Source organism: Brassica napus, chromosome C8 (assembly GCF_020379485.1).
Source record: "Brassica napus cultivar Da-Ae chromosome C8, Da-Ae, whole genome shotgun sequence".
In the NCBI taxonomy this organism is placed as follows: domain Eukaryota; kingdom Viridiplantae; phylum Streptophyta; class Magnoliopsida; order Brassicales; family Brassicaceae; genus Brassica; species Brassica napus.
Genome location: NC_063451.1, coordinates 31,029,747 through 31,056,869, shown reverse-complemented (window position 1 = coordinate 31,056,869; position 27,123 = coordinate 31,029,747). Strand labels below are relative to the sequence as shown.

Sequence of the window (27,123 nt, the reverse complement as noted above, 5' to 3'; positions counted from 1 at the left end):
CCGCGGAGCGGGTGCGGGTCGAACCATTTGAAATTTTTAAATCGCGGGTGTGGGTGCGGATCGAGATTATTTTGAGCGGGGCGGGTGCGGGTCAGCCGAATTTGAATCGCGGATACCCGCCAACCCGCAAATTAAAAAAAAAACAAAAAACATTTTTGAAAAAAAAACATGTTTTCGTAAAATATATAAAAAACAATAAATATTTTTATAATTTTAATTATAAATATATTTTTTAATAGTATTTTTTTAAAATAACTATTATATAAATAAAAAATAATTATTTTTAATTAAAATAATTATTATATAATTAGAAAATAATCATTTTTAATTAAAATAACTATTTTTAATATAATTAATATTATCTGCGGGTTTGGCGGGTGGCGGGTTACCCGCGGGTTTTGGCGGGGTGGGTGCGGATATAAAAGTTTTTGTTTGCGGGTTATGCGGGTCGAGTTTTTGAATCGAAAAAATGATTCGATCCGCGGCGGGGCGGGGCGGGGCGGATCGGGGCGGGTTGACCTGCTAACCCAGCACTACAGCTGGTAGAGCCAAAAGGAATATTTGATTTCGCGACTGCAGATAACCAATCAAAATGATGAACTGATTTGAAAATTTAATTATTACTCCACTTGGGTGCTACAAAAAAAAATCATTACTCCACTTGGAGAAAGTTCTGTCCAACTTTGGTTCTTCTCGAAAGGGACACGTATCTGCCAAACCCGCGTGTGGTAAGCTAGCACAAGGGTTGAAGATATGGGTCCAAGGCGAAGGCGGTGAACTCGTTAAAGCTTCGAATCCGATTCCTCTTGTGAACGATTGAGCTGTGCATGTTGGAATTCAATCTTAATAAATGTGTTAAAATTAGAGTTTGTTTGAACGAGAAACGTTTTTTTCTAAAATTGTTATTTTAATAGCGCAAAATGGATAGTGTGGAGAAATCTAACAGGTTTGCTAACTTTAGGGGTTATTGAAACCAGAATTTTGAAAGAGTTGAGTGATTTTAGAAGTTGACATATTTTTAAAAGTTTAGTAAATTTCACAAATGTTTCCTAATTTCTATCAAATATTTTGTATTAATTTCTATAGATTATTATTGATTATTAAGAATTTGCACAATATAGTTTTCAAAAAAAAAAATTCTTCTAAGGTACAAAAAAAGTTGTTGAAATTTTCAACAATGAATTTCGATGAGACACTATTATATTATCGTTTGGTGTGTTTACATAGACAAATGCGTTTTATGGTATTGGTTATTTGTGTTATGCATGGTTTGTTCTTAGTTATATTGTGAGAATAATTATTTTTTATTTTCATACTAGATGACATATTTTTAACAGTTTTGTTTTCATTGACATTTTTTTTGAGACACCACTCATACAAACGAAAAATTATGTTAGAAAACACCAAATACGAAACTTATCGACAAAGAGATCTTCTGAAAATCACATGTCAAACAAGAAAAATATCATAAAGTGTGGGAATGTATTTATTAGTACACAGATTTTAGAAATCTTATGAGTATGTATGCTATTTTCAAAGTCTAGCTTATGAGTAAAAATATAAAGAATTTAGTTCCCAATAACCATAGAATTTAATATAATAGCAAAATCAATAAAAACTAAACTTTTTGAATAACAAAGGATTTGAATAGAATTTAAAAGTCTTTAAACCGATAACAATGGATTTTGTAAAGACTTTTAAAATCCATAAACCAATAACCATGAATTCTTAAAATTTTATAATTCTTTAAAAATTCTTAAACCAATAACCCCCCTCTACAATTATAGAAAAATGTGAATATATATTAAACCAAGCGCACACAGCAAGTTAAGTCAATATAAATTCGGATTTGAGTTCGGTTTAGATAACGGTTTGGGTATATGGATCATTATCCAACAACCGATATTTATATATCAAAGTTTTAGTTTATGTAATTGATCACTACATAAAAAAATCTTGATTATAAAAATAAACAAATCTTCTAGAGAATAAATTTGGTCAAAAGTCATTAATTCTCGTTAAGAATGAGACTTGGTCAGTAAGCTAAAAGGCCTCTTTAATTTTTGATTAATTTTGTGGTTAATGCCAAAAATTAATGCATTATTTATCTCCACTAAGACCAAAAACATATTTGGTCTTTTTCCAATCTATATAATGCTCTCTCTCATTCCACTGACAAGAGAGTGAACAACAATAATCTCTTCCACTTATCTTCTTATTTATTTTTGTCAATAAGAGTACACAAAGAATAAAATTTTGATAGGCTTCTTATTCAAGTGATGTGAATAGAAGAAAAATGCAGTTTTATAATGGGACTCTAATCGTCATATAACCGTCACACTACAGAGCATTTTTTGAGTTAAGGAAAGAGATTCCTAAATCTCGGCTCTGCAAAAACTCGTTGTCCATTTCGTTTGATTTATGGTATTCATGTATTTATTCAATGTTCTTTATAATCTATCTTACAATTATTCGGATTGTGTCCTTTTTTTAAATTAAGGTACTACATGGACCACAAAGGGCCTGACTGATTTTTCCGCTACCACCCGCAAACGCAGCGTTTGCGGTTGGTAGCGGTTGACAGCGTTTCGAAACAATCATACAAAGCGAAACAATCACTCGATTCGCTCCAAAAATTCCGGATATCCGTAAACCTTCGAAGCAAAGCAAATACTAAAAATCAATATCCGTTAAAATCGAAGCGAATCACAAATATTAAAATTTTGGGAAGCGGATATCCGATCCGATCCGACAATATATAAATACATGTATATGTTGATTATATTTAAAGTTATAAATGTATAAATTATATAATTATTATTCTAACATATGATTTGAGAATTCTATTCACATTATTACTTATATAAAAGTATTACATAAAAGAAAGTGAAATTTTTTACGACAACTATAACTTTTTTCTTAAGTTTTTTCTTATTATAATTGTTAACTAAGTTCAAAATTTTTACAAAATATGTAGCTTCATTACTTCTTTTAATTTTTATCTTATATATCATGCAAAAAAATATTTTACAAAACAAATTTATATACAAATTTTAAGATTATTTGTATTAATAAAAACAGATGAGATATCCATAAGTATTCGTAAATATCCGCAAAAATCTATTTATTTTTCGGATATCCGTTTTTCCGAATATCCGTATTTTTCTGAAGCAAAGCAAATCGAAAAATTAGATATCCGTGACATACGAAGCAAATCACAAATACCTTTAAAAACCCGGATATCTGATCCGTGCCCAGACCTATTATAAGTGAAAAAATCAATTTTACCGTTTTGGCCGAAAACGCGATTTTACGCTTTAGGTAAGAAAACAAAATTTTTGGTTTTAACAGAAAATTGTAATTTCACAGTTTTAGCGATAAAACACGACTTTTAGCGAGTTCTTATTACATAATAATTAGAAAAATGACTAGGATAGCACTAAATTTTTTTTTGTCATAAATAAAGCTTGTAAGAATAAAAATGACCAAAATAGCACTTAATGTTTTATCAAAAGAGATAAATATACCCTTATACTCCAATGGTAAATTAATTTAGACATTAGGGTTTAGAGTTAAGGGGTGAGGTTTAGGATTTAGGGTTTAGGGTTTAGAGTTTAGGGTTTAGGGTTTAGAGTTTAGGTTTTAGGGTTTAGTGTTGGGGAGTGGGGTTTTGGGATAAGATTTCAAATTTTGAAAAAAAAAAAAAAAATTCAAAACATAAAATGCTATTTTTGTCATAAACTTAGAAAAGTGCTATTTTGGAGATTTGCCCTAATAATTATAATAATTAGTTAAAATATTTGTTTTATTTTATTAAGAATATTTATGTTTTTAAATTTTGATATGCAAATGTAGCATCCATACTCTACATTTTTTGCATTTCAAATATCTAGATATTCATATATCATAGATTTCGCATATAGATGTTGTATCCAGATGTTGACGTAATAGTGTCCAAACAAACAATATCTGAATATTATCATCCAAATGTAACGTCTAGAAACAAAAACGAATTGTGCCTAATTCAATTCATATCAATATACTAAACATATAATTATTGGATAATTGAAATTATTATTATTATTCAATATAAATTTAGTTCCAGCTTGTATTCGTTGTTGTTCAACAAATTCCACTTTTGTTATTTGAAATTCACTTGTATCAAAAGTCAAAAATATAAAAATCGATTCACCAAAATAAAATGTTAAATCTATGCGGCCCAATACGGAATAAAAGAATCGGCCCATAGGCTGGCCCATGATTGTTCGCCTGGCCCACAACAAAACCTTGACATCGATAAAGTGAAGAAGGAGAACTTTCCGAGAAATCAAAACTTAGAATCGAGTCACGAAAATGGAGGAGGAGAAGAAGAAGAGTGATGATGTCAACTCTAAATGGGACGCGTGTCTCGATCTCACCGCTCGTCGCGTAGTCTACTCCTCCCTCGGCGGCGCGTTCGCCGGTCTTCTGTTCTTCAGTTCGGTTTTTGTTTTCCCCACTTTCCGATTCAGTTCAGATCTATCTATGATTCATCATCATCATCATGATAAAATCAATTCTCTTGTGTTGGCATAGGGAGTCCCGTGACAAGATGGGCGTCGATTGCGTTTGGTGCTGGACTCGGTATTGGATCTGCGTACACCGATTGTTCTCGTGCCTTTGATGCATCATCGTCGTCTTCAACTTCCGCCGCTTTGGTAGCTCCCATCAGTACAGAGACTTCGTCTTATTCTGTATCTCAGGTGAATCGAAAGTTTCTATTCGCCTTTTGCCTTGATTTGTTGGAATCTCAGTAACATATAGTTTATTGGATCATGTATTTCTTTGCATTTAGGATAAACATTGGAAGTTAAAAATGGTGATGATGTTATCATAGTAGTTTAAAAGAATTAATGATTCAGGTAGCTGATAAGAATCCATAATCGAAACAAATAGTCTTAAGAGTTTCAAGAGATCCTTACTTCACCTTTGTCATAGTTTCCAGGTTTTGGTTAGGTGTGAAAAGTTTGAATCTTCTTTTTATCAAGTAGTTGAGTGTGTTTTATTTTGTGTTATCTTGTTGATTGATTCCAGGCAGAGGAAGAGTAAGAGAACGAGGAATCTTGAGGATGAACCCAAACATTGATGATGGGTATTTACTACAAGAGTTGTTGTTATATACTGGTTTTTGAGATAATATGCAATTGTTAACCTTTTGCTTTTCAGTGGTTTTGTACACATTGGCTGATGCCAAAAGATGTTTAACGACCAACTCATTCCGACTTATTTTTGGGAAAGAAAAAAAAAATCATACGTTTTTTTAGAAATTCCAATCAATAATACTTCCTGATTGGTTTGCTCGACTCTACCAGGCTCCTTGTCCACATAATAAGAGTTATTGATATGTTAATAGCTTAATAGCCATCTTTAGCTCTAACAATTTGATCCATGTTTTAGCTAACTAACAAGTTGTGTATACTCTCACTCGTAAAGTCCATCTCGTCTTCGGTGTTCATCGTGGGCAACACTTTGTTTTCACTCATATTCAGTATGTGTGGTCATAATTCACAAGTGTAGCATATACTTAAGGAACAATGTACTTCTTCAGAGTTCCCTATAATCTATAACCCAATCATCGTCCACAGATACAATCATCTCCACCTGTTCACACATCTTGATGACGGTCAATTAGAAGAGTTTTAACGGCTCAGATTGGGTCTCTCCAGTTCTAACTTAACTGCCATGCAAACGTCCCTCGTGGTGCCGTTGTCCATTTAGTTTGATGGTTCCTTCTGAGGAAACATCGAGAGGTCGGGATAATACTACACGTTCTTATCTTTTCTTTTTTGGAATGAATGTAAAATTTATTCAGTCAAATACTTTCAAGTGCTTCTAATTCTAATATTGTTTGAAACTCATAAGAAATCAGAAAACACCCATTTCGAGCATCAAACATGACTCATGTTCTTACTCCAAACCATGTACATAACCCAACTTCCAATTTATCATCTCCCATTTGTTGGATAGAGAGAAGTCTATTACTGACGTTTATGTCTACCACTCGAATCATATGTTCCGTTGCAAGGGAGAAAAAGCTCTGTATTCGCAAAGACTTATTTTTAGGACCTACCAACCAATAGGATTTTATTATTTCAAATTCGATATCTTTCAAAAACAAAAACAAAATATTGTCAAATTATATTATGTTTTTAACATTAAAAGGTAAGAAAAAAAAATAATAATAGTAATTAAAAAATATATATTTTTAACGTCGCCAGCAAAACACTAAAGCTTAAAACCTAATCCCTAAACCCGAAATCCTTGGATAAACCCTAAACTCTTGGATAAATCCTAAACTCTAAATCAAAATCGCTAAACACTAAAACACTCAAGGGTTTAGAGTTTACGGTTTAGAGTTTAGGGTTTAGTGTTTTTTTTATTTAAAGTTTAGGATTTATTCAAGGGTTTAGGGTTTACCCAAAGGTTTAGGGATTAGGATTTAGGGTTTAGTGTTTTGCTGGCGACGTTAAAAATATATATTTTTCAAATTCTTTTTTCTGTAACTATTAATTTTTTTTTAAACATAATATAACTTGATAATATTTTGTTTCCCTTTTTAAAAGATATCTAATTTAAAATAATTTATTGGTTGGTGAACCCAAGAATAACTCTTTGGCAAATACAATTTTCGGTAATCAGCGAGTAGTGTCATTGTGGATTACTGATACTGATTGTATAACTACAAAGAAAAAACAATAGTTAGGGAGTGCAGAATGCCAAGTTAAAAAGGTGAATAATAGTAAGTAACATACTCCATCCGTTCAAAATAATGTATATTCTAGAGTTTTCACATTTATTAAGAAACATACGTAAAATTTTGACAATAAATGCATTGTTTTCCATATTTAGCTATTTCATATGATTTTTAATCAATTAAAGTTCAGTAAATATAATTAACTAGCTTTTTTGCCCGCACATGCGGGCATAATTCTTTTATAGATATTTCTTAATAAATGTACTATTAAAGTTAAAGAAATAGTTCTTAAGTCAAACATTAAATTTGTAATATTTTTATGAATCTTTCAATTTCTTAATTTTTATTAATTTAAAAACATTATTTTGGACAACATTGTCAATATTTTATTATTTTAAAATATGTTATTATCTTTAAACAATTTTAATTATATTAATTTATAATAATTATCTAATTAAATAACAAATATACAACAGCTAATATAAAGCAATGTTATTCAATCAAATTTTTGAAATTACTGAAACCCAAAAATCTCAAAATAAATCAAAAGCAAAACAATGTTTGACCTAACCCAACTTTACATATTATATTAATTAAAGTAAATAAACGATTGATATTGTATAATTATATTGTGAAATATCTTCCATAATACTCCATCCGTTTCATAATAAGTGTCACTTAGATACATTTCACACATATTAAGAAAATAAAAAATATACTAATCTATTCTTATTTATTAAACAATTATTTAAATAAAAATGATTTAACTACACATCTATTGGTTATTTAAAAGGATAAGAAAGAGATTTAATGTAAAAATTTACATTGTAAATGTAGAATGACACTCTTTTGAATCAAAATAAAAAAAGATAAAATGATATTTTTTTTTAAACAAAGATAACTGAATAAACACTAAAATAAACCAGCTATGTTGACAAATAAAACATTAATATATAATGTACAGAAAATTCGATATCTATTGTTATACTCATTTCTAAATGCTATAATAGAGGAAAATATGTTATAGTCAATTTCTATTTTTCATTTATAATAGCGACTCTATGTGCTTCTAAATATAGAGATTAAATAGTATTTTCTTATTATAAAATTATAATTTTTTATTTTCGAAATGGTCTTTTAACTTTCAAACTTTAATAATTATAACTGAAACAAATAATTTTGGAAAATCCATTTTTTATTAAAAAACAAATCACATTTGTCTTTACATAATAGTCTTTGAAAGAAATTGTAATTTAAAAAAAGTTATAATTCAATGAAATTCTTGAAGAACATAAAAGTAAATTGAGTTAATTAAAAATTAATATTTTGAAAATATTCTCTTTTGGAGCCAGATGTTTTAAAAATATTTTAAAATAATTCCATTCCCAATAAAAAAATATTTATAAAAATCAGAAATAACAAAAAAATTTAAATCAACTTTATTGTTATTGCTTATATACCTTCTATTATTATTTTAATATTAAAATAAATTTAATAATTCAAAAAATATTCCATGACATATTACGTCTAAAAAAATATAAATATTTTTTTTATTTACATATTTTTAATATTTTAGTATAAGGATAAATCTAATTATTATATTTATATATATACTACTAATTATAAAAATTAGTGAATAAAAAAGAAAGATGTAGATAACACAAAATAAATACCTGATATTAGCTTTTCTTTTTTCAAAAACTTGTTTCATTTTTTTTGAGATAACTTTTATAATATTAATTTTTAATCATATAAATAATGGATTGTATTTTAATGATAGTTAAAATTATTTACTAAAAATAATAACTCAGCCTAAAATCATGGAGAATGTGACAAATTAGCAAATTCACTTCTCAAATAATAGTATAGATATGTTTAAAATTTAAAATTTGTCATATTACATATATTGAAAAAGTATAATATGAATATTTTTAAAAAATAAAAATAAAAAAACATGTATGAAACGGAGAGAGTAACGGTCCGAATGGTAAAAGCGGTGCAGAATTAAAGTGCGGTACGGTACAACTGCGGTTTGTGCGGTTTGCGAGATAAGTGCGGATTTGAAAAACAAAACAGTGCGGTTTTGATAGAAAAGTAGTGCGGTTTTAATTGAAAAATAATGCAAAGTAAATATATTCATACAATTAAAAATTAAAGTTGTTTGCTTGATGATAGTGTCATAATATTTTTTATTTTTTTTTATTTTAAATAAAAATAATTCAAAATAATTATTCTAATATATATATATATATATATATATGTATATGTGATTGGTAAATATATATATATGCGGTATTAATTAATTATTTAATTTACAAAATAAGAATTTGGTAAAAATATATATTTATTTCAGTTTTATCGATTTAAGGTCACTATTTAAAACAATATAAATATTTGATCAATCAACATACAATACAAAATTGAATAGTTATTATATACAAAAAATTGGTTTAAACAGTGATTATATTTGGATTGGTAAATAATAAATATTTAATTATTGTTATAAGAGAAATTTCCTAGGATAATCCTTTTTAGTTTATTTTCACAAAAATAGTATTTAATGAGGAAAATGACCAAAAAAAAGTTTTATCAAAAAGTAAAAATATATTTATATCCTAGGGGTTTAACTAATTTGGACTTAGGGTTTAGCGTTAAAGGGTTGGGTGGGGTTTTGAAGATATAGTTTCAAAAAAAAGATTTGGTCAAAATTTTTTTAAAAAAATTCTAAATAAAAAAGTTATTTTGATCATTTTATTTTTTGAAGGTTATTTTTAAGACAAAAACTTTAAAAAAACTATTTGAGAGAATTTTATTTGTTATAATTAATTTTATATTTTTTTCCAAATATTATTTCTCTTTTATTTAATTTTAGAATAGTTTGATAATTTCCAGCATTAATTTCATTTCTTTATCAAATTTTGATGTTTTAAGAATATAAGATGTCATAATATAAGATGTCATAAAACCGCACATAAACACTCGTACCAAAATGACAGTGGATTTACTGTTCAGTGCGGAATTCACTTTTTCCTTCACAAAAGGTGAACCGCACTTGTTTTTGTCATTTTTTATTAAGAAAAAAAAACGCACAACACTTTACGTTTTGTTGTTGATTGGTGACATATAGATAAAGTTTATAAATACCGTCCCGCTTTTAAAATAACGCAGCTCCCATTCACACACTAACGGAGGGGCGGGAAAAAGACAGATCATCTGTTGTGCCGGAGAACTGCATTTTAATCCCCATGCACCATTTTCTGTTTTTTTTTTTAATTTATTTTGCAGGAGAACTGCATGCAATCCATTTTTTTTTTCTTTTCTGAAAAAAAGCAGATCTCCTAGATATTTGGTAATATTCTCCCATTTTTTTCTTTTATCACCAATAAATGATTTTATAACAGATTATTAATATATTTAATAAACTTCTATATTTAAACTACTGTAGTATACATTTACATAATTAAAAATACACATATCATATAAATAATTTAGATAAATGTAAAATTTATATAACGAAAATAAAAAAGAGAGATAAGTAGAAAATGAGAATTTTTTTTTGTTAATGGAAGTAGACATATTTGGTTCATTACTAATATTTTCATATTGTAATTTTAAATATATAGTAACATAAATTTAGTGCAATATTTATTTTTATTTATGTATTGTATTTATATATTATGTATTTTATTTTTATTTTTATTATTTAAATATATAATATATTTTTAAATTGCTTTTATCATTATAAACCGTAATTAATGTTTTAAAAACCAGACCGGACCAGACCAGTGGAACGGTGGATTAAACAGGTTGGATTGTGACTCATTTTTGGCCGGTTCTTGGTTGTGTTAAAACCGGATTTGAGTTAAACCGGTAAATCCAATAAAAAAATCAGTCAAACTCGCTAAAATCGTGATCTGGGTTGATATTAAAATCTGGTTTTTAATTACAATTAAAAATTTATAATTTCTTAAAAGTCATAAAAATTTTATGTTTTCTAATATCTGTCTAAATAAATTGTTTTTTTGTCATATTTTATAGTATCATTTTGAAATTTTATTTTATTTTGATATCGTTTTAGATTCTAACAATGATAAAATTGCATTGAAATAATTTTATAACTATACTTATTATACAGTTTGATCTGTATTTCTTCCATGTGATCTGCACTTCATCCGCATCATCTGTGGTGGTTGAACTGGTTTTACAGTTCGAAACCTAAATGGTGGGGTGCGAATTTTGAAGACACCGAGTCACTCCAACAGGATACTTACAACATTTCCCAGAATTTTAGGTACCAACATCGCCGGTTTTCTCGGGAGCTTAATTACATGTAAATTAAAAAATGATTATATTCTCCATCGTATCGGAAAATAGGTTGGATGTTTTTTTTTTGAAAAAATAGGTTAGATGTCGTATACTCTCATTTCAAGATATAATTAATCAGAAATTATATAAATTGCGTTTACACAAGCAATCAGTATCTTTGCGTCTTTTACGTAGGACCGGCACGAATGTCATTTTTATCCTAATTATTGAATTTGTTATTTTTTGCTCTTAATAGTATGAATTTAGGCAGCGGAATTTATGGTTGTACCATATACGAGTCGACTTTTTTTCTATTTTTAAACCAATGTCCATCTACCACAAGGAATTTTATTTTACACAAATATTAATTTTATTGTTATTGATGTAACATTTCAAGTTTTGTATTAGTAATTGTGCAATAGTTCCAACTTTAATTGCTTAGAGTTACTGAGAGCAATAGCTGCAGTTGGAATGTAACATTTCGGTTTTTATGTTAAAAAAAAAAGTAGTTCAGGATTCGACTCTTCCTTGACCTCTTTTAGAACGCCACACCAACACAACAATTTTGAACTAGACGTTGAAAACGTGTTAATATTTTTTATATTTAATCGAAATTATATAATATCTTGGGAAAATAATTGATTTGGTCCCGAATAGATATGTTTTCTGTCTTAGTGGATATTACTACAAACCCGATGGGCTGGCCAGCATTTGCGACAGAGATCAAGGTGTTCCAGAGGTTATAAGATGATTTTGAGGATTTGAAACTGTGTCATATTGCTCAGAGTCAGAATGGCCGGGCAGACGGGTTAACAAAAAATGCAAAGACTAGAGGTTATATTTTCTCCCATATAGATCATACCCGGACAGATGGAAATGTTTTTCGGAGGATCGGCTCGTCTGTTCTTCACTTGATCTATCGTAGATGGATAGACGACAAAAAAAAAAAATGTTTTCTGTAGATTTGTTTTCATTTTGAAGAGTTTTCTTGAACTTATTAACTGAAGCTTCTTTGAGTTTAAAATATATTCTATTGTATGTGACCCAGAACCAGTGATCAAATCTTTAAGAATTTTTAAACAAAGTGTGGACCAATAACTAATGGAGAAGAAATATGAGTTTACTGACAACAACAGTCATAAAAATCAAATCTTTAAGTTTAAGACGAAAAGAGTTGCCGCAATATTTAACAAAAAAAAATCTTAACATTTTACCAAAAAAAGTTGCCACAATCCGACAAAATTGTGGCCAGAGCATCATGACTCATAAATCATTTTATTTACCAAACATGTATTAAACAATTGCATCATTACTGAAACAAATATAATCACAACTACAGATTTTATGTTCTAATATATTACTCACTCCGTTTGAAAATGTTTTATATTTTAAAATTTTCACATTTTAATAAAACACATTAAATTTACATATTTTTTGTGATTATCTTTTTTCCATAATTTTAATTCAATAAAAATTTAATAAATACAATTAATTTTTTTTAAAGTTTGCAGTTAGTTAATAAAATATGCATTGAAAATACTAAAAATAATTTTTTTTTAAAATAAAGATTTTCTATAGTATATATAATTTTATGAAACAAAGGGATTAGAGTTTAAAATAAATTGAGCCGGGATGAGAACTAGAGAAAATGAGCGTCTTAAATATACGACAAAAAAACCTGCAACGTGTTACACAGTAGCAAAATTACTTAATTCTTAGTTTCAGCTGTTTATGTTTTTTCATGTATAAATAAAAAAAAATTATGCATTGAGGGATTGTTTTATACTAACTGTAATTAGAATCAGGTTGTTGGGAAATCTGATATTCTGACATGTTTTTTAAAAATACAACCAATTTATAAGAATCATAGTTGGAATTATAAACTAAAATGTTTTAGTTTGTTTATCATAATTATAATTTATGTATTTTGTCAAAGCTCTATGGAAGACGGCATAGCTGTCCTTCGGCAAAAAATATTTGTTTTTGTCAACTGTCAAGTTAATTCTTACTATATATCATTTCTGTTTTATATTAAGTATCATTTTAGATTTATACACACATATTAAGAAAATATTTAATTTTACATATTTTCAATATAAAAACATCATTATCCGTACATCTAACTATATTTCAACCAACAGAAAAATAAACTGAAAAATAAAGTTAATAAATTTTGCACTGAAATGTTAAAATGATACTTATTTTGCAAGAAAATTTTTTCTCTACAACGACACTTTATATGAAACGGATGGAGTACTTATCACCCAAAACAAAAATCACCAAACAATTTAACGATAATGAATGACACGCTACTTTCATTCAACATAAATGTTGTAATAAAGATTTATCACGCGAGTTAAAATGTCTGATTATACACTTTATAAACCTTGATCCACTTTACATTCTTTTTTTTTAAATGCTTGAATCAAATATTTTCATATCAAGTCTTGCATCGATATTAATTTATTAACATAAGATAGTGTCACATAGAAACCAAAAATGATTGAATTAAGTAATATTACTAGTTTAATAGCTACAGTAATAATTCGTGACATCATTGACGAAACCTATTCTATTTAAAATATTACGTAGACAAGAAAATATTGTTAAACCAAAGATCGCGGAAATACATTGAACAACAAGAAAAGCCAGTATTATGTACGTAATAAGCAGAACCGTGCGTACATTGAACTAACAGAAGCGTGGTTAGAACAAAATGTCCAAGATTTTAAATTACAGTTACAAAATACTATTGTTACATAACCATTTTTTTAATACATCAACAATTAAAATGTTCATTTTAAAGTTCTAAATATAAAATTTTCTTTGCTGTAAAATTAATAAAAAAAATTCAAATGTTTTTGGTTATTTTAATATTTTTCTTAATCTTAAGTTTTATAAGATTAACAATTTTTTTTTATCTTTTTGTTTATTTTTACTTAACCAAAATTACTTAATCTTTTTCTTTATCTTAAGTTTTATAAGACTAACAATTTTTTATTTATTTATTTTGGTTATTTTACTATTAAAACTACCAAAATATCATTAGGTAGTCATTGGACCATTATAACCATAACAATCAACATCTATGGTTTTCTTCATTTAGTTTTGTTTTTTAGCAACCTTCTTGTAGTCTGTATTAAGCTTACCCAAATTACTGACATATATATATTCTCTATTATGTAGGATTAAAACAATAAAATTAATAAAAGATGATTTAATCAAAATAATAACTAATGAAAGTTGTCCTGATGAACTAAGAAAAGATGCCCAATTAATTTTAAAAAAAAACTGATGCCCTAAGCGAAAGCTTCATTTTTAACAATGGAGGCACGGCTCTGGTAATAAGTTGACATCTATCATAAATTAAAAACACACTAGATCCACATCCGCGCTGTGCGCCGATGATAATATTTGTACTAATTTTCGTAATAATTATTGAGATGAAATTTTATTTTTTATTTTTATATAACTTCTTTATTTTTAATAATTTACTTTTGTTTTGGACGTGTATATAGCGTTTGTATTTTAGTTTGTTATTTGTTGACAAAAAAAAATTTGTTTTTTGAAACACAATTTGGAAGAGATAGACATTTATCTAAATTTTGATATATTCAAACTTTGAAAACTTTTGGCCCATATAAGAATAATAGATAGGGAAGCATATATTTGCAAAATAATTATACTTATTGTCTATGGAATTAGCCCATTAGTTAAAACAAAGAATCTACTTTGATCAAAAAGAAAATCTTGAAGATAAAAAGGAATTAAGTTGTTAGAGTTTATCTTGTTTGCACGGTACGTTAGTTAAGATTAGATTTATATATTGTTAACGAGGTTAGAATATTCTATTATATTTGATTAGATTTTGATAATTAATAGAAATTAAAATAATTGGTATTACAATATCGATATAAACTGCAGTATCCCCTTATAATACATGGATTAAATAGATATAAAAAGAAAAAGAAAACATATGTAGTGTCAATTATGTTTTGAATTATAAATATATATGACTGAAGCTTATATGCGACTTATTTTCATATTAAGAACTATAAATTGGTGCTAGTGTTTGTATGGGTCAAGCTGAACCAAATATGAAACACTTTGATTTTTTTATGTGTGCAGGTATTGATCTGAGAATAAGCAGAAAAGACCATGTTTTTTTTTCTAATCGTAAATCAGTGTTATTGTATTACTCTTCTGTAATAACATCGTCTTGTATATGTAGATTGGAATATAAGCAAAGACGATCGATCATTTGTGCTGACATGGAGTCAAATCAGAGTTAGTGTATTATTATTCTAATAGTTAATAACGTATCGGTTTTGTTAGATTAATTTCCGATGGTTATGGTAAATAAGGTTTTGGTTTATTTTAAGTGATCCGGTCTCATTATGTAAGTAGCGTGTAAATATATAATGTGTAACAAACTTGTGCATCTCGTAATATATTAAGCGTGGTACTAAAAATGAGAAAGTCCAAAATTTAAAAACAACATTCTATGGTAGATAAAAAATAGGACTCTAAATTAATAGAGTAGATATCAACAACGATAATCTAGTCTAAATGGTTAGCAAAAGAAAAAAAAAAAAGATAGCTAGTCAAATGATAAAAGAAAAATAATGCGTGAGATTAGATATAAATTTGAGCACGTTAGAGCATCTCCAAAAGATACTCTATAACTTCAAATATGAATTTTTTTGCTCTCCAAAAAGGAACTTCAAAACTTCAAATTTGAAATTTTGAAAAGTGAAACTTTATATTTGAAGTTTCACAACTCAAAATTTCAAATTTGAAGTTTCATATTTTATTTGTATTTCGGTCCCTATACTACACATCACATTTATGATTCATAAATATTTTCTCGTTTATTGTTTTAGTCCTTAAAAAAATTATATCTCATAAATATTTAAATATTTTAAATTTTGTTTACAGAATTTAAGTTTTACACATAAAGTCAAATAAAACTTTAAAATATGATTTAAATATTTTAAATTAGATTTAGTTAGACAACAATAATATACAAAAGAAACTTAACAAAAAAGTTTTTAAAAATTACATGAAGCCATAACTATTGCACAAATATAAATATTACAATAACACTAATAGTCAGGTAAGTTTGATCCGGAACTTTCAAAATTTTTAAATATTGTCCAATTTTTTTTTGTAACTAAAGATGGCTGTTGTTGTTTTTGATATTTTTTATACAATTCTTTCTTGTTCATATCGAATATATTCACGAGTATTAATATCATCGATAAAATTAGTCTTTTAGCAATATTTTATATTTCTCTTTTACTTTCTTGTTCTATCTAATGTATTTACAAGTATTAATACCACTTGGTTTCAATAAATTTTAACTCTTAATCTACAAAGTAAAAATGAAAAAAACTATTTTTACTTCAAAATGGACTAGTAGATCATATATGCATTACGAAAATTATTTTATGGAATAATATGATATTTTGTTTGAAGTTTAATATTAATTAAGGTATTTTATTTAAAATTTATATTTTAATATAATATTTTATTAATTAATATTGTTGTAATACGTTTATATATGTGCTAGTTCTTTATAAAAGTTATATGAATTCAAATTAGTTATGACAAATATAAAGATCATATTATAAAATGTAAATAGTTTTAAAGTTGAGTTTGAAGTTTTGATTTTACCGAAAAACACCTTCAGACTAATATAAAGTTTTGGAAACTTCGGAAAAAAACCTAGTTTTGGAAACTTCGAAATAAAGGTTTTTTTTGGAGATGCTCTTGCGATAGATACAGTACAGAGAAATATTTTCTCTCCAATTATCCTTCTTAGCTCATCTCTATCCTTCAGAAGGATGATTCGAATCCCTCTACTTTTGTTTGTAAAATAAATTTCAATCTCTGGATCAATTATGTTTTTCGGTTTACGGATTTCTTTTTTCGTTTTAGGCGATTTTGTTATCGTTTGGCGATTGTCTTAATCGTAGACGACTCATAGATTTTCCAAGAAATTTTCTCACTTTGGTAGAAAGCTTGGTTCTTGATTCTGGATAGGAATCAATCTTCGCTATAGCTCAGGCGGAATCTCCGAGAAGATCAAGATCTGAGATGTGTTTAAGCTCGGACGATCTGAGATGTATTCGTTTCTCTCTGAAGCTTTTCTTGGATTAACCTCTAGTATGTGATGAGGAGTTTCATGGTGAATCGATGGCGATTAGAAGAAAGAGCAGCGTACAAGCAATACAAACGAAGTGAGAAGGGAGCTTGATGGCTTATCGTCCGTTGATGAGCTCGAGCGGCGCAATCTTTCTTCTTGCTTCTGAAGAGACGAAGCCACGCAAGCATAACGTGTCGAACATGCAGTAACCCTAATCTTTTACACTAGGGCTTTGTATTGGACCGAATGTAATAATTTTAAGTTTGTATGCTTGTATATTTGGCCTGTTGGGCTTCAATAATAGAAAGTTGACATGCATATCTGTGGAAAAATGCAATATTTTATAATTAGTTTATCTGAATTACTTGATTTTATTTTCTTTAACACTTTAATATTGGTTTGAAATTTGTACAAAATATTAAACTATAAAGAAAAACGTAATGATTTTTTCACACTAGAAATAATATAGATACATTAGAACTTCTATAAATTAATAATGTGGAACTTTAAAATTTTATTAATTTATAGAGATATTAATTTACAAAAAAAAAATTATTTAGATTTTTATTTTAAGATATATTTATTTTAAGATAAGACAAATATTTGATTTTAGTGCATAGATATTAATTTTTATTTTTTTGAAATTTAACATTTATATTAATTATATTATATTATTTGGTGTATGTAATATATATTGCATAGAACTTAAATGTAGTTTTAGATATAATATTACTAAAATCTCATCAAAAATATATTAAATGTTAAGAAAATATAAAGAAAATTCTTTTGTGAATATAAAATAATAATATAACAATAGGTTTTTACTTATATAAAATATGTATATGTATAAATTATTAATTTATAATTTTAATTGAACCATATATTTACAGAAAATTTTATAAAAAATATTATCTTATGATTTTATCTATTTGTATTAAATTTTAAACCTATCTAAATTGGAACCTGTAAAATATAAACAAATTTGACAAAAAAAAGGATCAATACAGTAAGAAAACAATTAACATAGATGGTATAGAACAAAACATACAATGGCTATTCGATATGCATATCTTTGAAAAAATACAATATTTTATAATTAGTTTATCTGAATTACTTGATTTTATTTTCTTTAACACTTTTATATTGGTTTGAAATTATTACAAAATATTAAATTACAAAGAAAAACTTAATGATTTTTTTCCACACTAGAAATAACATAGATACAGTAGAACCTCTATAAATTAATAATATGGGACTTTGAAATTTTATTAATTTATAGAGATATTAATTTACAAAATTTTCTTTATTTAGATTTTTTTATTTTAAGATATATTTATTTTAAGATAAGACAAATATTTGATTTTAGCGCATAGACATTAAATTTTTTTTTTTAAATATAATATTTATATTAATTTTATTATATTATTTGGTGTATGTAATATATATTGAATAGAACTTAAACGTGATTTTAGATAAGAATCCGATGACGAAACTTAAACGTTAAATTTAACATTTATTTTACCTTTAGACAATTTCTCTAGAAACTTAAACGTTAAAATTCAAAAATAACTTGACTGGGAAACTTAAGTAATAAGAATCCGATGACGAAAAGCAAAAACTCTTATGCCGAGAACCGTTATTCCGAGAACCGTTGCTGCAAAATCCACATGTATAGATTGGTGCTAAAGATATATTTAGATTTAAGTTACCATAATCCAGTTGGTAAAATTATTTGGCTTTAATTTCCCAAATTTTGATGATTATTAGTTACTAGAGGATTTTCTAGGCTACGCCCGGGTTATTTTCCATATATTTTAATTAAATTTAAATTACTTTATAATTTGTATCTGAATATAAATATATTTTTATACTTAGACTGATTACAATATATACTATACTAAATTCACATTAATGATTGCTACATTTTTATTAATTTACTAATTTCCGAAACCTTTAATAACATAACATGGTGTTAGATTTATATGAGCTACAGAAATTCTAATGTCAAACCAAAATAATCTAATGGTAATGTTCTTTACATTGGAGTATATGGATGTTAAAATGGGGAAACCCACCCCATTTAAGACACATCCCATGTTGTAAAAAAAAAAAAAAATTAAGACACACTCCATTCAAAAGCTATGCCGTTAGATTAATTTTAAAATAGATCTATTAGAATTTTTCATTTAGACCCTCAAATATTACATTGACTCATTTAAACTTGTTTTGACCAATTTAAAATGATATATGATCTTCTGTTTTTAATATTTATTTTTATTGTAAGACTATTTGAAAGAAAAAACACTTTTTAAAAATATTATAAAAATATTTAAAGATTGATTATGGAAAATGAGGTTTTAATTATTTTTTTTTCAAAAAACGCAGATTCGATTTTTTCGGCAAACCCATAAAATTATTTTTTTTTCTCTAAACCGCAAATCGGATTTTCATCTAAAACAGCAAATTAGATTTTCCCTCTAAAACCGCAAATTGTATTTCTCGATAAAATAAAAAAAATGAAATTTACTGCCAAAATAAAAAAAAATTGTTTTTCCCGTCAAAACCGCAAGAGAAAAATTTTCCGCCAAAATTACAAAATTAAAATTTTCGCCAAAGCTGTGAACTTGAATCTTCCCGCCAAAATCGTTAACATAAAATTTCTAGCCCGCTAAAACAACAAATTCTTTTTTCCGCCAGAACCACAAAATCGAATATTTTTGCCAAAGCCGAGAAAATCAAAATTTTCAGTCAAAACCACGAAATCAATTTTTCCACCACAAAAAGCAAACTTCCAGCCAAAACCGGAAATCAAATTTTCCTCCGAAAACCTTGAAACAAATTTTTTTCGCCAAAACCGTAAAACAGGATTTTTCGCTAAAATAGTAAAATTAAATTTTCTCGCTAAAAATGGAATCACGTTGTCGTGCAAAAACCGTAATATCTTGGATTTTTCCGATAAAACCACAAAAATGGATTTTCTGCTAAAACCGCAAAATCTGATTGTTCCGTTAAAACCGAAAAATTGGATTGTTCTGCTAAAACTGCAAAATCAGATTTTCTCACCAAAACCACAATTTTATTTTTTACGTCATATCCATGAAATCATATTTTCCCGTCCAAGGAGAAAATTTATGTTTTTTGTCTTGCATATACTTTTCGTTCCTGACCTGTTGTCAATGTTTTTCGTTTTCTTAGCTTAGGAAAAAGTCTTAGGGGAGGGAAGAAGTTTGGAGATAATTTCATGACATGGTTTTGCCTTTTGCTATAAAGTATAGCTGTTGGTGTGGAATATATATGTTGTTCATATTTAATTATGATGAAATTAATATAATTTTAGATGACTTGGTCAGCTTATATAAAATTATTTTTCTTTTTGATCAACATGAAAAACTAACTTTTGTATTTTTGCTCTTTTCTTGTATGTAAAGTCTTCTCTACAATCAGTAATTTAAGTCACTTTTAAAGTTAATTTAAATTTTGAAATGCAATGATTTACAATATGCTGTAACAAATATTTATTTTCTACTGGTTTCATTTCTTTCATATATCACCACTTTTTAAAATGATGTAACATCACAATACTGTAACTCTTAGAGAGATAGATAATTAAATTATTTAATTTGCAAAATTATTTTCTTACTAAACTGTTAAACTGATGGTAGTTTGTCATATGCGCGACTTGCTTACTTGAAAAAAAGATGTGAAGAGTACGCCAAAACAAAAATATTGTTTCAACTTGGCATAACTATCATCAAAACACTATTCCATATTTACATGTTAATATATTAATCACTTTCTTTTATTTGGCTCAACCTTCATACTTTTCATTAACCAAATAGTTTTACACACTATCACTCTTCACTAAGACATTTAACCAACTTGGCAACAGAATACAATATAGGGGCATTATTCTCAAAAGAGATCTTCCTTTGCAATTTTGTCTGCCACTCTATTCTCCTCTCTAGCTTGAAAGGCTACCTTGTGATCTCCTATCTTCAAGAGCATGAGTTGAATATTTTGGATATGGGCGTTGAGAGAAGGCCGTGGTTCCTCTTCTTGTAAAGCTTCCACAGGATCCCTGGAATCAATTTCATAAATCACTTCACAAAACTGAACCTTACAACCTTAAATCTCTTGGAAGATCACTTTCTATTTTCTCTTGGCATATTTTATTAGAGTCCACTTTAAAACGTCTTCTTAAAAAATAAACACAAATATACTTGCCGCATCACAAATGCTTTCTTTATGTGCAACACCAATTGATGTATCACTAAAATCTGTTGATCATTCCACACTGCAAAATAATTTCTGTCCACCATCACGTGCTGTAAGAACTAAAAAAAAAGGAATAAGGCGTTGGTAACATGTTCATATTCAATTCTAAAAAAAACATGTTCATGTTTAAAGATTTGTCTGCTCGCACAACACAGAAACAAATTTATATGATCAGGTAACCGGAGAAACATATTTGCATAGGATAAAAGATGGTGTTGCCGCCCGAGTCTGAGACTCCTGTTGTTTCAGGAAAACCGGAAGTAACTCTTGCATTATTACCTGAATATGGTAGCGAGTAACGTCTAGTGGTTTTCTCGGACCCTTGTTGCCGAGGGGAAGAAGTGCCATGTAGCCTCAGCTTGCTGTCGCAGATTTAGTAGCTTGCTTGTAGCTTACTCCCGAACTACTATTCTGATTACTATCAATTTGTTTTAATTCCTCAGGATGTTCCACCACAGTCTGATTTCATCATTTTTCTCTTCAACCTGGATTTGGCTACTCAATCTCCTCTTTTTGGAACCTGTCAAGGTTGAACAGAATTCTCAATAACAGGATTATGTATTTTTCTCAAGCCTCGTTTCACCTTTTCTAGATCACCTTGAGGATTCTTTGCTGGTGGTGGTAGCTTTACAGATTGGCTTGTTGAGAATTCTTTGTTGACAAAATCAATCTTCTTCCTGACCAATGCAACTTCTTTCTACTCGTTATCATGCTAAGCTTCTGTATGCAATTCAACCATAGAGCTTCTTAGAGATCAAACATTACAATACTGAGAAGAATCAAATGGTTCCTCTCGTAAAAAAGAAAGAGATTTGATCCACAAAACTCATCTAAGCCCTAGGAACCAGACTAAATCCAGCTTTTCGTGATATTGATCACTTCACCTAACACAAAAGTTACGGAACAAATCACACAAAACCCAAAAGAAAAGTATATTTCTTTCTTTTCAACACAATTGCCAAGTCGTGAAATAAAAATTCAAGTACACATTAAAAAAAAAAAACTAAATAAGATTTTAAAATGGGGATGATTAGTTTTCATATATACCTCACGGATCAAGGCAATGCGCTTAGTCTCTTCCTCGAGACAACCAAGCTGAGCTTAAACCCTTTGCCCAATCTCCATCTTCCTCTCTATCTCCTCGTCTTTCGCTCCAGATTCTTCATCGTGTAACTTCTGCTTTTGGAGCTTCGTTTTGATACTCAGTGAAATCCGACCAACGACCCCTTCATGTCACTGAAAGAAACGAATTGGAGCAGCAGACACATCTTTTAATTTGTATACTCTATTAAGCGGGAGATTGTCTTCCAATAGCTTTTGGAAAATGAAAACGAAAAATGAATGACCTCAGACAAAATGGCAACGTAAGCAGTTAGAACATTGATCGATCCAAGCTGCAAAAAGAGGGGAATGTACCTTTAGATTGACACCAAAGAGTTTCAGATCAGTTGTGGCTTTATCATCTCAGATTCAAGTGAAGCCTGCAATGAAAATAAAGACAGATAAGAGAGAAATATCATGCAAAGAACCTTATGTAAATTTAAATCTAATTTGTTAATGTACAAATGTCAAGCTAAATGCAAAGTACAACACTGCGAAAGGAAAATTTTACGGAAATTTGTATGTCTCATCTACCCTGTTACGGAAAAAAACCAAAGTTCAGTAAACAGGATGCTTTATAAAAAAGCCTCAAATAGAGTGATGCAAGACAGAGATCAGACCTGAAACGCCAACCATTTCTTCTCCACAAGACTGAGGAAAGGCCGAGTACTCTACCTAAAGTCGGCTGCTTTCCTTTCTGGTTCACAATTCTCAAGCTTTTGATGATTCAATCTGTTCTTGTGCTGATCCACTCTGAAAGAAAACAAAAGTTTGAGTAAATTTTATTAACTTTTGTTCTTCTCTGTTACAGAAAAAAAAACAAAGTTCAGTAAACAGGATGCTTTATAAAAAAGCCTCAAATAAAGTGATGCAAGACAGAGAAGAAGACCTGAAACGCCAACCATTTCTTCTCCACAAGACTGAGGAAAGGCCGAGTACCCTACCTAAAGTCGGCTGCTTTCCTTTCTGGTTCAAAATTCTCAAGCTTTTGATGATTCAATCTATTCTTGTGCTTTTTTATAAAGCATCCTGCTCTGCACCTGATTCCCCCTCGTCACCATTCATTTTGGAAGTCACAAAACCTGGTGCAGCCTCTCCCTCAGTTATATGTTGCAGGTTTGCCTCCCCATGGGTCTCTCCACTAACCTTGGAATCTTTCACTTCCTTGTCATTGCTATTCTCTTCTTCCAGATCATCCATGGAATGTTCAGGAGTTGCCTTTGAAGGTAAATCCTCGTGCAACCCATCATCGGCTTGGAAACCGACAATAGCTTCCACAAAGACAACATCAGAAACCAGTAATATATTGTTCTCTACTTGGTCATGGATGATTCTATCGTCTCCAAGCTTCTTCTCTTCCTTCTCTGACCTGCTCAGAAGCATAACCAAAACGAAATCACCAATCATTGCACCAATCAAACAAAAAGACTTAAGGTTTGATATAAATTCCAACAACCCTAACAATAAAATAGAGTAGAAACAAAACAATAGCTCAGGATTATCACAACAAACTATAGAGTACTCGTCTATTTTCAAAGATATACATAGAAGAAGAATTCATTGAAAATGAAACCATAAAAGCTTACTCGAAGGAGAGGAGAACAGCTTTCTTCTCAGGGGAGACGATTCCATATTCAGAAAAAGAAAGTGTAGCTGTCTCGCTGACATTCCCTGCACCTGCTTCCCCTTCATCACCATTCATTTGGGAAGTCACAAAACCGGGTACAGCATCTCCCGTAGTTATATGTTGCAGGTTTGCCTCACCATGGCTCTCTCCATTAACCTCTGGCACTTTCACTTCCTCTGAAGGCAAATCCTCGTGTAACCCATCATCGGCTTGGAAAGATTCAGGCTTCGAACTGTCGATAGCTTCCTCAAATACCTCATCTTCGGTATCCCTCGCATCAACATCAGAAACCATCAATTCAATTCTCTTTACTTGCTCATCGCTGACTCTATCTGCAAGCTTCTTCTCTTCCATATCTGACCTGTTCACAACCATCAAAAAGAAAATCCTTCAGTGAACCAAACGCCACCAAGAGTTCCAAGTGATTCATCACAACCTCCGTCTGAGAACCAGAGAACCAGATTCCTTCTGATCTCCTCTTCCTTCTGACGTTCCTGAAGACGTCATGCATCGTATCGGCCGATCCTTCATTCCCTTAGAACCCGTGCAGATACCACGGCTCAGTTCTGTGAATCTCACGATCTTCTCATTTCTCCTTTGTTCCTCCGCCGCGGTTCTCTGGTTCTCAGACAGAGGTTGAGCCGGCGACGGCAAGGTTTTCTGCGGCAAGCCTCCATCGCTGCGTTTAGATCTCATCGGAATCCTTCGAGATAGAATAACACTTCTTTTAGGATCACTGGATAACGTGGATTAAGAGAGAAAAAGCAAAGGGTTTCACGATTTGATCTAGCAAAATGGGATCTGGAAAAATGAAAAAGGGAAACGTCAAATCTATGGCCTCTCGGATCGCGAAAGGCGTGAAGAAGAACCAAAGAAACGGAGCTGGGCTTGATGACGTGGCAGAAAAACGATCTTTGATTGGTCAATTTTATTGTCTGACGTGGACATCCTCTCTGATGCTCATATAACCCTTTTAATATAGTATAGATTACATGGTCAGATTTGAGATCGATTAAAAACTGAGTGGTCAAACAATTTATTAGCTGATCTGCAGATGTTATTTCTAATAAAAATGGTATTAGAAACGTCACTGTAAATTTAAAGACGAAATGACCATATCTCTTTGTTTTGAAGTATTTCTCCCTCCCTCAAGAGGGGGTTAGTGTCCCTCCAAGAATGTATATCTCTTTGATTGACGAATATATCACAAAATATATGCTCATTAGATTTTTTTTTTGTGTTAAATAATATCAGAGATTTCTTATCTTCACATGTGACAGAAAAAAACTATCATTTCACCAAGATGGCAAGAGAAGAGGTATAGATAGTTTCTCCCAAAATCTTCGTTTCTTTCTATTTTTGATACTGTTATTGGGGTTTTTCTTCTGTAATTAGAAAACTATAAATATATTTTTATTTAGTTTTCCAGACTTCAACAAGTTTAACTTATTTTGCGAGAGAGTTTATATCTTCAATGACAAAATTACCTAAATAATCTATATAGTATATATGTACACTAAAAGAAACAATCAATATGTAGTAACTAGTCACGAGATTTGCAAACAAAAACTAGGAAACATCCATCATAATAAACTGAAAATGGAGTTTGAAACATATATTTAAGATAATGAAGGACTATATATAAATATCTCCATTAACTTGTTTGTTTGTTTGTTTGTTTGTGTTTTTATCAAAAAAAAAAAAAACTTGTTTGTTTGTGATTCTATATATAAATATCTCCATCATAATAAACTGAAAATGGAGTCTGAAACATATATTAAGTAACTTATGCTTATAAGTTAAGAAGAAAAAGGGGAAAATGTAACAATGATAAGGGGAATGATTCGGAGGATGACATAAGAAAACGAGCCCATTGGAAAATTGGAAGCTGTGTTCTTGGGAAAGTACCTGAGAGACAATAAAAGAGAAGCTTGTGAAGTCACATGGACTCTTCTGAACGTATGTTCATGGCTTCTTCTCTTATTTTTCTTACCTTTTTTCCTAAATTGAACTTCACTTTAAACGTCTACAACAAAAACAATACTTTTATATGATCAATACAAAACAAACATCATTCATCTACTACAATGGTAAAATGATGAACAAATTGATTAAAAATATACGTATTCATTCTAAAACAGAGGATGATAAAGATATTTTTAGATGATAGTTAACCAATAAAACATTTTGATAATTAGTTGTTTTGATGATATATGTATAACATTAGGTACACAGATTCAAAGGAGACAAGATTACTGCATGCAATAAGATTCTTTGTATGATCATGAAGTTTTGTCCTCAAGTTTTATGTTCACATGTGATTTTTTGTTTGGAGACAAAATGGTTCAGATTTTAAGATCCCAAGTGTCCGACCAATTTGACTACAAAACGCAGCCCTAGTCACATCTCTTTAATTCTCCAACTTTTTTATTCATTTTAAAATTAATTTTGATTATAGTACCTATTATTTTCCAAAGTGATTAGATAAGAATAATCCAAAGAAAGATATGGCAAGCGAATGGTAGACTCTTTCCCTTCTCTCTAAAGATTCCTTGAGAGAGAAAGACCGAGTCGTGGTGGTTCCCTTCTTCTCCCTTTCTTCTGGTTTGTGATATTGATTCCGGTACACACAATGATCTCTTCCGCGGTGTAGCTGGCCTAGACTCTGGTGTTTCCACGATCTTCTATGTGGAATCATCCAGCTTGGGTTTTTGGCGGTGTTGATAGCTTTCTCTCGGGATTATCCCGGCTCCCTAAAGCTCCGCTAGTTTCGCTCTGTCTTTTTTTACCATCGATTGATCTCCTCTTCGGACAGAAAGTCCAAGTTCGATTGGAGGATTGATCTTGATTAAAGTTTGGTTTTTTATGAAGAAAAGTATGGGTTTGGATGAGATCTCGGTTCTAACCGATTGATACTCTCCAAAGCCCAGGGTA

The 27,123-nt window shown here is 29.3% G+C and overlaps 2 protein-coding genes across 9 annotated transcripts; one reads left to right on the top strand and one right to left on the bottom strand.

The window, feature by feature from the left end:
* The first annotated feature begins 4,301 nt into the window (after positions 1-4,301).
* LOC106425912 lies at positions 4,302-5,329 on the top strand. Its single transcript, XM_013866628.3, has 3 exons — positions 4,302-4,477; positions 4,576-4,742; positions 5,074-5,329. The coding sequence occupies exons 1-3, from the start codon at positions 4,354-4,356 to the stop codon at positions 5,086-5,088; spliced, it is 306 nt and encodes a 101-aa protein (XP_013722082.1). The 5' UTR covers positions 4,302-4,353; the 3' UTR covers positions 5,089-5,329.
* Positions 5,330-20,562: 15,233 nt separating this feature from the next.
* LOC106379999 (translocase of chloroplast 132, chloroplastic-like) lies at positions 20,563-25,779 on the bottom strand. Of its 8 annotated transcripts, none has more exons than XM_048766520.1 (8): positions 24,626-25,779; positions 24,149-24,550; positions 23,452-23,931; positions 23,183-23,315; positions 22,878-23,097; positions 22,509-22,697; positions 22,059-22,181; positions 20,563-21,981 (listed from the first exon to the last, which is right to left on the bottom strand). In XM_048766520.1, the coding sequence occupies exons 1-3, from the start codon at positions 24,883-24,885 to the stop codon at positions 23,580-23,582; spliced, it is 1,014 nt and encodes a 337-aa protein (XP_048622477.1). In that variant the 5' UTR covers positions 24,886-25,779; the 3' UTR covers positions 20,563-21,981; positions 22,059-22,181; positions 22,509-22,697; positions 22,878-23,097; positions 23,183-23,315; positions 23,452-23,579. The 8 variants fall into 8 exon arrangements, with proteins under 8 accessions (XP_048622477.1, XP_048622483.1, XP_048622478.1 ...); XM_048766526.1 differs by having other exon boundaries at positions 20,563-22,181; positions 22,509-22,775; positions 22,878-22,942; positions 23,074-23,097; XM_048766521.1 differs by having other exon boundaries at positions 20,563-22,181; positions 22,878-22,942; positions 23,074-23,097.
* Between the last annotated feature and the right edge of the window lie 1,344 nt (positions 25,780-27,123).

What these genes read in the sequence shown, in the direction of transcription:
- LOC106425912 (XM_013866628.3), top strand. Translation starts at nt 4,354, where the DNA reads ATGGAGGAGGAGAAGAAGAAGAGTGATGATGTCAACTCTAAATGGGAC. An exon ending in CGCCGGTCTTCTGTTCTTCA is followed by an intron (nt 4,478 to 4,575) that starts GTTCGGTTTTTG and finishes GTGTTGGCATAG; the next exon opens with GGAGTCCCGTGACAAGATGG.
- LOC106379999 (XM_048766523.1), bottom strand. Translation starts at nt 24,885, where the DNA reads ATGAGATCTAAACGCAGCGATGGAGGCTTGCCGCAGAAAACCTTGCCG. An exon ending in TCTCTGGTTCTCAGACGGAG is followed by an intron (nt 24,551 to 24,625) that starts GTTGTGATGAAT and finishes GGTTGTGAACAG; the next exon opens with GTCAGATATGGAAGAGAAGA. An exon ending in GCTGTTCTCCTCTCCTTCGA is followed by an intron (nt 23,932 to 24,148) that starts GTAAGCTTTTAT and finishes GCTTCTGAGCAG; the next exon opens with GTCAGAGAAGGAAGAGAAGA.